The 12304-nt window shown below is 37.7% G+C and overlaps 1 protein-coding gene across 1 annotated transcript in view; it reads left to right on the top strand.

Moving 5' to 3' along the window:
- The first annotated feature begins 5150 nt into the window (after window positions 1–5150).
- The window catches only part of LDB2 (LIM domain binding 2), a 373500-nt gene continuing 366346 nt past the window's right edge, over window positions 5151–12304 (top strand). Inside the window, exon 1 of the mRNA XM_048048002.2 lies at window positions 5151–5185. Coding sequence (XP_047903959.1) covers window positions 5166–5185 — 20 coding nt within the window. The 5' untranslated portion in view covers window positions 5151–5165. The remainder of the gene's footprint in view (window positions 5186–12304) is intronic.

Raw genomic sequence — 12304 nt, 5'->3', positions numbered from 1 at the left:
TCCCTTCCCTTCCCTTCCCTTCCCTTCCCTTCCCTTCCCTTCCCTTCCCCCTTCCCCCTTCCCTTCCCTTCCCTTCCCTTCCCTTCCCTTCCCTTCCCTTCCCTTCCCCCTTCCCCCTTCCCTTCCCTTCCCTTCCCTTCCCTTCCCTTCCCTTCCCTTCCCTTCCCTTCCCTTCCCTTCCCTTCCCTTCCCTTCCCTTCCCTTCCCTTCCCTTCCCTTCCCTTCCCTTCCCTTCCCTTCCCTTCCCTTCCCTTCCCTTCCCTTCCCTTCCCTTCCCTTCCCTTCCCTTCCCTTCCCTTCCCTTCCCTTCCCTTCCCTTCCCTTCCCTTCCCTTCCCTTCCCTCCCCTCCCCTCCCCTCCCCTCCCCTCCCCTCCCCTCCCCTTCCCCTCCCCTCCCCCCCTCCCCTCCCCTCCCCTCCCCTCCCCTCCCCTTCCCCTCCCCTTCCCCTTCCCCTTCCCCTTCCCCTTCCCCTTCCCCTTCCCCTTCCCCTTCCCCTTCCCCTTCCCCTCCCCTCCCCTTCCCCTCCCCTCCCCTTCCCCTTCCCCTTCCCCTTCCCCTTCCCCTTCCCCTTCCCCTTCCCCTTCCCCTTCCCCTTCCCCTTCCCCTTCCCCTTCCCTTTCCCCTTTCCCCTTCCCCTTTCCCTTTCCCTTTCCCTTTCCCTTTCCCTTTCCCTTTCCCTTTCCCTTTCCCTTCCCTTTCCTTTCCTTCCTTTCCCCAGTGTTTTTTTTTTGTAAAGTTACAGTGCACATGTGACAATAACCAAAGAAATGTTATATGATGGGGAAAGGGATTATATTCTTTTGATACATGGGATAGGACCTGAAGAAGGGCTTGTGTGCCACAAACCCTGTCTGATTTTCCAGCTATATTGAATTTATAATACATGTATTATTATATTACCATATATTACTATTATATAGTAATATAAGGAATATAAGCAGTAATATATAATATATTTAATAGCTTCAGTTGTTGGGAAATCAATCAGTTCTGAAAAATGTTACCTTTTCTCACATTCCTTGCTTGCCTTGGATCCTTGAAATACCTTGGCTATGACAACACTATCCCTAAGTGTGTGTTCTGTAAGCATTAGAGTTCAAAGAATGAGGAGATAAGATGTACAATATCTTACAATGATCAAATTCTTGCATGAGAAGATTCAACTCAGAAATTGTTTTGAATGAATTCTAGATGGATATGTCCTTGCCTGCCTTTTTTTTTAGTTTAGTTTTGGCTTTTCTTTCATAACACAACTGCTCTCCCTGGTTTATAAAATGTCAAGGTCAAAGAGAGGTGAAGCTGAATGGTGCTGGGAATCTGAGATGCAAATAAGTTTTAGATAATCCATGCGATGCTCAGAGGCCGTCTAGTTTCACAGAGCCATTAGCATTCAGGGACGCTCATTAGCACTCAGGCATCCAGTCAGTGTGCATTAGCAAAATGAGATGTGTTGATTAAAGTTACAAATTATGTGTTGAATGCTTAGACTTTAAACCATGGTGGCTTCATATTTGTAAGAGTGTACCTCTATACTTTCACATTAAAAAAAAAAAATACTGTAATCTTCAGCATATGTTTTGTATATGTGAATGCGTTTCCATGTGTTTATGTATATGGGGGGAGAAAGAAGAGGAAACATTTACGGAATAGAAGGTGAGAAGTTAATGTGATTTACATATTTGATGTTTTTGGTTTGAAAAGTATTTGTGAAACTTATGGTTAGGACAGCCACTGTTGTGATAGAGTGAATCTGAAATGAGATTAAAACTACTAAGGAAAGAAGGAGGATTTTAACCTTCAATCTGTGTTGTCCTAGGTACTGACCTGGGAGAGGGAGTTTACATTTTTTTAAGGCACAAATACTGCAATTGTTTTATTGGTACTTGAAACTAACACTTAACAAACACTCCGGCCTATACTGAAAAGGGTAGTCAACATGCATTATCTAATTATTTTGGAGCTTCAAGTGAAATCTAGCTAAAACCAGAGGATTATGTGAAAAGCAATCCCATGCTGGTTTAATGCCTGTATTAATATTCAGTTTTATTACAATGTGTCGTGCTCATGTTATGTGGGGCTATCTTGTATAAACATAATAAACAAGGATACTGTACTTAACATTCGGCTATCAGCATTTTGGATAGCATTAGTAAAGTTTATCATCCTTATTGTGCAATGTGCATCGTTGCAGATACATTTGAATAGTTATCTTAAGCAAACATAGCGTACCACTCTAATCTCTAACAATACCAGCCTTCAGAACTGCCAAGATAAGGAACATCAAGCTGGGAGTTTAATCAGATACATAGTTCATCCCTGAAGTACCGAAATTTCTTCTGAGTATCTTCGGCTAAACCGTGTTCGTAATTGTTGTGTAGAAGAGTGGTATGGAGTCTTATTAGCCAAGGAGCTGCAGTGACTGAGTATTTGATGGTAGTTTTCATACAGCCGTGAGAGGCAAGTGAGGCTGCTGCTCCAGCAGTTAGCACTTGCTCTTACACTTTGTGCTTTCCTGAAAGTGTCTGGGAAGACTCACTATTATTAAGATGACTAGATTAGATAAAAACAGTTTGTGCAAGACTAAAAGGAGTAATAATAAAATAGTTTATTTGTTGCATTTCTTAGGAAACTAGGTCTAGTATCTGCAGCTGTCAAGGCTCACGGGGAAGGAAAGAATGATTCTGAGAATGACTCAGCTCAGAATTTCTTACTTTTTTTTTCTGTCTGAATCAGATACTTGAATAGATGCACTACATCCACTGTTATTTTGAAAGAGAAGGGTCTTGCAATGTTACTTAAAGCAAAGGTCTCTGTGGAGATAGCTTTGCTGTCAGTGCAGATGAACTTTAAAAATAAGATACTGTACTGAAAAACAGCATAACAAATCATTTTTTTTCTTTTTCCTGATAACGTTGCTTTAAGAGATTTCTTAGTGGGCTAGATGGAAGTGTCAGCTCAATACCAGGTATTGATTCCAGCTCAGTATCTGTTTCTGATAGAGATGTCTCTGCCCCTGGGCAGACCACCACTTGGCAGCATCCATTGGCTCCACCGGGTAGTGTCAGGGAGTGGTGGTTGCTGTGAGCTCTCTTTAACATCTCTTTCCACTTCCCTGGCTTTTCTACATTTGGTGCTTTGACATCTTCCTGTATGTCATTTCTTGTGCTCTGGGAATGTGGTCGACATTCATATTTTGCATTTATGTGATGTTTCCTCCTTGAAGTAGACTTTCACCTCCTATGTTTACAATGGTAACAGAATCTGTTTCCTACTTGTTATTTTCTTTTTGCATCCTTAATTTTAAATTATAATTTCTGTATTTCTTTTTGTTTTGTTTTGTTTTGTTTCTCTTTTTGTCAGTTACATTTGCAGTATTTGAACCCCTAATTCTGTGCTTCAGGGAGAAGGCTGTTTGTTTCAAACTGGCTTTTTCCTGGAGTAATCCAACAAAGACACCTGCCAATAAAAGATATTGAAAACATAAAATTAAAAAGATAAAAAGCATAGGGTAAACCTGGTATATTTTAATCTGTCCTTCTGAGCTGGAGGTTATACCTCTACCATCATGTTTAATGGCTGTCAATAGATTTCTCCCTTGCTTCATGTAATCTGATTTTAGATCTATTTATATTTTTGGGCTCCATGACATCTTGTGACACTGAATTTCATAATTTGATTTGTGTAGTTCATGCTATACATATATATATCTATAATTCTTCCTATTGCTTTGAATCTGTTGTTCTGATTCTGCCTTAGAGAACCGTCAGCTTTTGCTTTATAGTTGTCTCTAAAAACCAGGGATGGTTATGAATTCTTCAGAAGAAATCATAGGTTGTTTTGTGAAACAGTGACTGTATTTAAAACCATTAGAATCAAGACCTGTTTTAAATTAAATTGTTTATAAACATGAAGAATGGTTTCCTTACAGCAGCAGGGTCCCTCAGACATTGCTGGGACTGAATTATTTTCCAGCTAGTTAGTAACAACATTGACAAATTGTATTCTTACGAAGCTAAAAGTTGTGTGTGAAATGTTCCTTTCTGGACTGTGGAATCTGGAATCAATCATTAAAGAAAAATCTGAATATTTGATCAAACTGACACTTTAGGCTCATTTCAGATCCTTGAACTTTGGTTTCTGTTTTTACAGTCACTGGGATAAGCCTTGTAATTATTCCCAAATAAATGAGAAATAAATCTATTAGAAGGATACATTCTGATGAGCTTGTTAAGCATTTTACATTTATTTCTGTTTAAATTCCTATTGTATGTTGTTACCAGACAGCAAAAGTCTTTATTTATACAATAAATATACATGTGAAATTATCAATAGACATTTTTCCATAAGATTTAAGTAGAAACAGTCGTCTGAATTTCTCTGATGCTTAGAATGTATGCTTTGAACTGAATTAAGTATAGCTGTGAATTTTCAGGACATTGAAGTATGTGTTTTCCTCTACCCAGATATGATTCAGATGGTTTTCCAGGGTGTGCCAGTCTCAGTGGAGAGTACTGTGATGAGGAAATACTATGTTTAGAGTGAATGCCAGTTTTTGTGCATCCTTACAGGAGATTTGCTGCTGATGCAGGGAGAGCACAGGTAGGCCCAGCTGTGATAGCTGGGGTGCTGTTGGTCAGAGCAGGATTTTTGAAATCTGAGAATAAATAAAATGGTGTTTAATATAAGTTAGCTTTCTGGACCTTTGAAAATCAGTTGGGAAATGAGACACATAACCACTTTGTTTCTCTCCTGTTTGGTCACTTTTTATCATGTTTCAAATACACAGAAACATTTCACAGAAAAAAATCATAAAAGGTCACAAGTGCTTTCATAGTTGGGAGTTCCGAGAGGTATATTTAAGCCTTGGCAGACTTTTAACCTTTTCTAGCTTACAAAGTTTGCCATCCTTTTAAAACCCTTTGATTGTATGGCTTTTGTTCCCCTGAAAGGGGGACAGGGCTGCCTGGTTACCCAAGCAGATGCCAGGCTTCTGATTTGCATTTGATGAAAGCCACTTGTGAAAGCAGAATCAATGCTCAGATTTACAAACAGTAAACGTGGGTATTGGCTTGTCATTTCTTCTTAGGCTGTTGTCCTATAAAGCTGCTCAAGTTCATCTCTTCGCAAGAACATCTTCCTGCTAACCCTGCTGCCCATAAGCATTATGTTAGATCGAGATGAAGGGTGAGTAATTCCTTTTAGCTCCATTATCTTTTTTTTTTTTTTCATTTCACAGGAGAAAAAAAAAAAGAATGAAAATGCAGTCATTTAGAATAACGCATTATAAGTTGATGAACCATAATAACTAAACTGTGTGTCTGAAGGGGCCTAATTACAGAACACCAGAGGCACAAGACGGAGCTTATTGTGGACAACAAAATAGTGCTCTAATAATGCTGTCACTGTACTGAGTACAGCATCAACATTAATCCATGTGGTTATATCCAGGTAGAGCATGGAACAGAATGCATCAGAAAGAACAACAGAAAATAATCTGAAAGGTTTATATATCAAATCAAAGCCAGCAGGGAGAGAGACATTATTTTGAATGGGGTTAACTGAAAACAAAATGGCAGTGCTTCTTAAATAAGGATGTTTTTTGGCTAGTTTGTGTGTAAACTACCACTGATTGATGTATAAGGAGTGTGTATGTATGCTGAGGTATAGATACAGGAGTAAGAGAGTCAGCAAAGATAGGCATTCAAGACACAATCTATTATACGATGAGATCAGCTGTTACAGACTATATCAAGACCAGTGGCCAGTTAGAGCTGTGGATGCATCTTTTCTCCTATTAAAGGGTGTTTGTGGTTTTCAGATTGGACATGTGGCATAGCACTACTATTTTATGCATGACACATCAGGAGAAAAAGCGCAGAGTCAGTAAAGTAGGCTAAAATAAGGACTACTGGAGAGGTGTTGCCATTTCTGTTTGATGTGAACTATAATGAATCTAACTTGGTTTGGCTTGGGTGTCCTACCTCAGCAGGCATGCTCAGTAAAACCCTGTTTGCTGTGATAATACATAGCCATTCTGACAGAAAAGATGGAAGTTTCGTATGTACCAGATGAAGAACATTCTTTATAGTGCAGGAGGTCAGACAGAAAACTTACCCACAAGCGATAGGACTGAATATAAATCTCAAGATACTCAAAATCCCACTGCTTTGTCTTGGCTATTTCTGTTTTTCTGTACCATACAGTGCAGTACAGTGCACAGACTCATGAGCTAGATCTAAATGAGCTGTTACAAATATAAGTGTCACTGCAAGCAAGTGTAGGAGGTAAAGCACCTCTTGGGCTAACTTAGCTTTCTTCCCATGATAGAGTTGCTGTGCTCAGTACAAGATAAATCAGCTTTAGCAGATTTATACCATAATATTACCGAACTGCTTCCAGTGTCTGAGCAAGTTTGTCTAGTGCCAGTTTGGATATCTCTCGATGTAATTAATTTTTTTTTCTAATTCTAGATGGTTGTATATGTAGGAAGTTTTAAGGGATTTATAAATGATGACCTTGCCTGTGTCAACTTGTACTCTCACTCATATTTCCCAAACTCATACATACATTAAATATTCCAAAATATTTTTAAAAGCAATATTCAGAGGTTATATCTGTATGTGAACAAATGCTTTAGTATGTCATAAAATGTTATCCAAATGTTAGTTTTTCTTCTTCTTCTTCTTTTTTTCTTTAGAGCAAATACTTCATGCATCTATTTTTTTTTCAGAATCATAATTTCCCATTAAAAAAAAAAAAAGATTATTGCTGCAATATCAGACAGCTTCCCTTTAAAAAACAAACATAACAACAAAAACAACTAAATTTCCTCATTTAGTGGTTACTTGCCAGTCAGTACATAATATCTATCAGTACAGGATAGATATCCATAGTTGGAGCCCATAGGTAGATGGTAGGAATACCTCCACAGAAACTACAGGCTTAAAGATTGTTATTATTATTGTTATTATGAAGTGTAAAATAAGAAATGAGGTTGTGTTACTTTGTTTCTTGTAGGCCTGGTTTTTAGTCCCCAAGTATGATTTTAGTCTGAAGCCTGAATGTAGGAATCAGGCCATGAGTTTGATTGTCCCAAACACTTGAAAATTAATTTGTTTGATTGTGTATAAACTAGAAAGTTTTCACCCTGCAGACAAGTATTATGTTATACCTATATTTGTCTCAATGAACGAGCATATGAACTGAGACTTGTAGTGAGAATTGGCCTGATGCATGGAAATTTGACTGGCTATATGTGAATACAAACAATTAATGTAAGTAGTTGTAGTGAACCCTCTTGGCTTGAGCTGTTATACTTGTCTTCTCCAATGAGATTTGAATCTACTTATGTTCTTTTATTTGAGGATCAGACCCCCCCCCAGCTAATCTATTTATACCTGCTCACTTTTTAGGTTGTAGGCATTCTAAAACACTTAGTATTCAGGACCAAAGTTTGGAACAGTCTCAGATAAGTGCAGGCAGCAAAAAACAAATAAAAGGACATTTTTTTTTGTGCAGATATAAGGTCAGGAGACGGAGATGGGTAAGCGCTAATTCCAGGCAGCAAAGATCTTTTTTGTACTCCTGAGAACAAGTTCTCTGACAGTACTCCTGCAGCTGTGCCCTTTTGTTCCCTTTCTCTACTGTCTTCCAGTTGCACCAAGTAGATGAACTTTCTCTTCAGTTAACAGATTTCGCTTTTTCACTGTTCTCTCCTTTTCCTGTCATTGACTCAAAACTCAATACTTCTTCATGGCCTTCTAAAATTAAGTTTCTTTCTAGTTCTTGTCTTGTATACTATGTGTATCTCTTCCAGTCTGTATCACTCCCGTTTCGTGCCCTCTCTGCAATGTGCCTCTTACCTAACAGCTCTTTTGTATCTTGATTCATACAGGCCTGCACTTGAAAATAAATGTTTTATTTTGCACTGCACGCCTCACTCCCTCTTCAGGTCTCTCATTCAATCCATTTCTATAAGCTTACCACCCTTCACTGCCTATGCTCTGGTGCAGTCCAGTCCTTAGTTGTGAGTGTGTTTGAAAATGAAAGAGGCAAACACCTATAACTATAAGGAAAAAAAAAAAGTTAGAAAAAAAGTACCCCACCTTGCAAATAAAAATCATTCCAGAGTGACCTGTGTGCTCCCTGTTGATTGCATCAACAACCATCATTTGTTCATGATTATCTTACTAACATTCCAGACTTCAGATCAGGGACCTTACTTTCTGAGTCATGTGTAAATTGTAATCTTCTCCAATACACTGAAAAACAACAGACTTTTTTTTGTTGGACACCCAGTTTGTCTATTCAAAAAGAGAGTAAGAGTTCATTTTCTATGATCTCTTTTGTGCTTCAGATGGAACAGATGGCTCAGCAAAGTAAACATCTGTATATGAAATGTAAAGTGTTCGTACGTTTGTCTGTGCCAGTGTAAAGTGAGACCTGGTCATCAATACTAATCTACAAACTTTTGGGGAGAAGACTAGGAAAATTTTGATTTAACACAGAAATCACCAAGTAGAAAGTTGCTGACAACTAACTTTAAAAAAGAAGAAATTGCTGGCTATTTCTGTGACGTCAGTTACATGCTGGGGCCCATACTATAGAAAAGGTAGCCATAAACATCTCTGTTCTCACGGGATTTCTCAAACATTCATTTTGCGATAAGCATTCCTGTAAGCTAAGGCAAAGAGGAAGTCAAGGGCACTGCCTGTTACCTGCTGATCATTTCTTTTCCTTGCCTCTGCTTTCTCTGATGCATGTAAATTATGGTACAACTACCAGAAACATGTTAATATTTGCATTAGCTGATATTTGTGTGGTCATGCCCTAGAATATCTGTTGCATTCCATATTTGAGCTATGCTTTCTTTATTGAAATTGGACACTTGAGCTCTACTTTGATTGTCTTCTGTCTTGTTTAGAGAACAGTACATGCAGCATGAAGTTATTTCAGTTATTCAGTTCTACTGAATACTTGAAGGAATATACTTCTATATTCCTTCTACTGTTAAACTGCATTAAACAGGGAGATAATTTCTGTTTAATACTGAGTAACATAGGCAAGGTTTGTAAGGGAAGATAACATTAGACCAATTGATACTGTGGCAGGCGTATGGGTGTGATATAGCAGAGGCACTACAGTACTGTATTCAGTATTCCCCATTCTCCTATCCATTTCTCTGTGGTATGCCTGAGGTTTTATACTGCTGTACCTGCTTTGTTTGAGTAACTGCATTGTAGAAGTTACAGGTTGAGAAAAATGATTTGACAACTTTATGTGGAATAATTGATGCTTTTGACTCCTGGAAAATTGTTGGAGGCTATTTGCTCTTATTAGATGGCTGTAACTTGGACGATGGGGAGGAAGTTATTTTCTTGTTGTAAGCATGATGGCAGAAACAGAGGTTCTTTTTGTTCTTTTTTTCTCTTTTTCTTGTGAATGTGACTTGAACTCAGTCTCTTTTCCCAGAAATACTAGATGACAATCTGCAATCCTGGAGTCATTACTTCTGCAATTGTTGTTTGATTCAACAATTGCAGATAAACACAGTAATCAAAATGATTAGCAGTGAAAACAACTTTTGTAATGTAGATTTTTAGATTTTTAAGATAAAACCCTATTGTAATAAGTAGGGCAGTTGAAATTTCTCCAAACCTTTTTTAGGTTTTAGAGTCTGTGATGAAATCCTGATTCTACCAAAGTCAGCAGCAGAGTAGAAATTGATGTCGATGGAGCCCTTCAATTTCTAAGGCACTTAATGACCATTTTAAACATGGATATATTTAAAGGATCTACCAACAAGTGAAAGTTTTATGTGCTTGTTTAAGGATTAATAAACATGTATGGGAGCACAACATGCTTATATCTCTACAAGGCCAAGTTTTGTACTGAGATAGATTAAATTCAGAAGTGATTTTCATCACAGACCTGTTCCTGCTTTTAGTGTCAGCTGAGTCTGATTGATGATTTTTTTTTTCAATGGCAAAGGACCAATGGAAAAAGATCCTATGATTTTTGGAACTAGGAGACACCAAAATCGAATTTAAAGATCTCAAGATCTCTGCACACCAGGTTCTGTTATATTTGTTGTTGTTGTTTTGTTTTCTTAAACAGTTTACCTTCGTTCTGTTGCAATAAATTGTAGATTTAAGGTGTTGTTAACATTGTAATAAATCGGTCTTGCCTTGCAGTATTGAAGAATAAAGAACAAATGAGGGCATTTAAACAACTTCAGATGTAAGCATAATACCAGAGCACTAAAATTCAGTTGTTCAAATTTCAATACTTTAGCTATCTCCCATTTACACTGGATACATTTTCTGCTTTATTTAATTCTTTTCCAACAGAAAACCAAATTCATTTGATGCTTTCTTCTAATTTAAGATTTCTGGGCAAAAAATATATATAACTTCAGTATCCTTGATGGTCTTGTTATTTCTTCTTCCTTGGTCTTTGAGAAACTTGTGTCCTAAACTATCTTGTTGTAGATAACAGAAAAATAGGAGGCATAAGTGAATGGAAGTTGATTTTGGTGCTCTAGATATACCCCACTTTCATTTTCAAAACTCCTTTTTTTTTTCTGTTTCTGATTAAAGCCACCCAGCCAAACCTGTTAGTTTTAATTCTTTATTCAAAGAAGAAATTAAAAACATACAAGTCTTTCTAAATGAATGCTGTACAACATTGAAGTCAGTTTTACAGAAAATAAAAGGCACAGAATTCAAGACTTGGAAATGAGTACACCATGCTAAGCTAGTCCTTCAGGCACATAAAGTACTTTTCTTTAAATCTTAATGAGCAAAGCTGGAACCTGTCTAAAATTTTTCGAAGTCAGATATTTCCTTCTTTAGCTGTTCTTGACTAAATTGCATTAAACAATCGCATTACTTGTCTGCCACACAGCTGCAGTGTCAGGAGGCACTAAAGTTCCATAGTGTATAAATATCACAAGCAGTTCCTGTTTAGTTTGAGGCTGTAGGTATTCCCCCCACCCTCCCCAGATATCAAAAATAAGAAAAGAGTAAAGAATATGAAAAGTTTTATCAAAGGAAGAAGAATCAAATGAAAAGTAATGTTCTTGTGGGTGTACTTCTGTGGGACAAACCAATATTCATCATACTTTTACTTGAAATGGGAAATGAAAAATAGAAAACAACCCAAGAGAATAAATCAAATGGAAAATATTGTGTTATTTTGAAAAATATGAGGTTAATTTCAGTTTTTGAGCTGGCTTTGCTTTTTAATAACACTTTCTATTTCAATCTTCTGTATCTATTTTATCATGTAGTTTTCTCAATGTACATCACTGCAATTAGGGTGGATATAAATTATAAAAATTACAGGAGTTAGAATTTATCCAAAATAATTTGGAAATCACCTGGGAATAAAACAGTGGTAGAAGCAGTTGTGCAAAAGCCTATATTTTAAAGATCATCGGGCTTTCTTCCTCTTAGAAAAACAGGAGAATAAAGATCAGGATGAGGAGCCAAATTTATCTTCAGTCTAGAAGTATTTAAATCTAAGAGTTGCAAGCCTGAGGACTCCCTCTTTCCTCATCTACTTGAAGGGATCACAGTGATATAACAAGATCAGAATTATTCTGAATCCAAACAAGTCCAAGGCCATGGCAGATGTGAGAAGCACAAGTGCCTTTTGCTGTGTGTGAGAATAAGATGAGGGGAGCAGCTGCAGAAGCTGCAGTTTCAAGTGGACAAGAGTGGCATGTTGTAATCTGCTCTAGAAATGCGGAAGGAATGGATTACTGCAGTCAGCATTCCAGCTGAAAGGAGAGGTCTTGATCCTGCCGAGCAAGCATTGGAGGAAAAAAGTTCACTCATCTTCATATATCAGTAGACGGAGAACCATCTGACTAGACCTCAGTTATGTGAATCTATTTAAATTAAATGCAGAGGCATCTCCTAATTAGAAATAGGAGGCAATTTGTGGTTTCTTCACAATATTTCCTGAAGGTAAACATATTATTTAGAAATTATATTAGCTGGGAAACAGAAAGGTAACCCTAATTCAGGATTTGATCATGACTGTGTAACTAGGCACGGGTGCTTTATTTAAAATCTGTGGAAAGAACATCTAGCGGTACGCTGATAACAGTTTATTCTAAAATCTCAGTGTCCTTTCTAGTGGCTTTGCAGGCATTGTTCAGTCAAAAGTGGCAGTGCCACTGCAGCTTACGGGATCAGTCTGGTCCCATAAAATGTTGAGGTGGTCATGGGAACAAAAGTTAGAGCAGACTTGCTTAGTATTTTTCTGCTTAGAAATTTGTTCTTAGAATTTTTGGAT

Source organism: Anser cygnoides, chromosome 4 (genome assembly GCF_040182565.1).
Source record: "Anser cygnoides isolate HZ-2024a breed goose chromosome 4, Taihu_goose_T2T_genome, whole genome shotgun sequence".
Taxonomy (NCBI): domain Eukaryota; kingdom Metazoa; phylum Chordata; class Aves; order Anseriformes; family Anatidae; genus Anser; species Anser cygnoides.
Note: the sequence above shows the minus strand (reverse complement) of the source record. Positions and strands in the feature narration are given on the sequence as shown.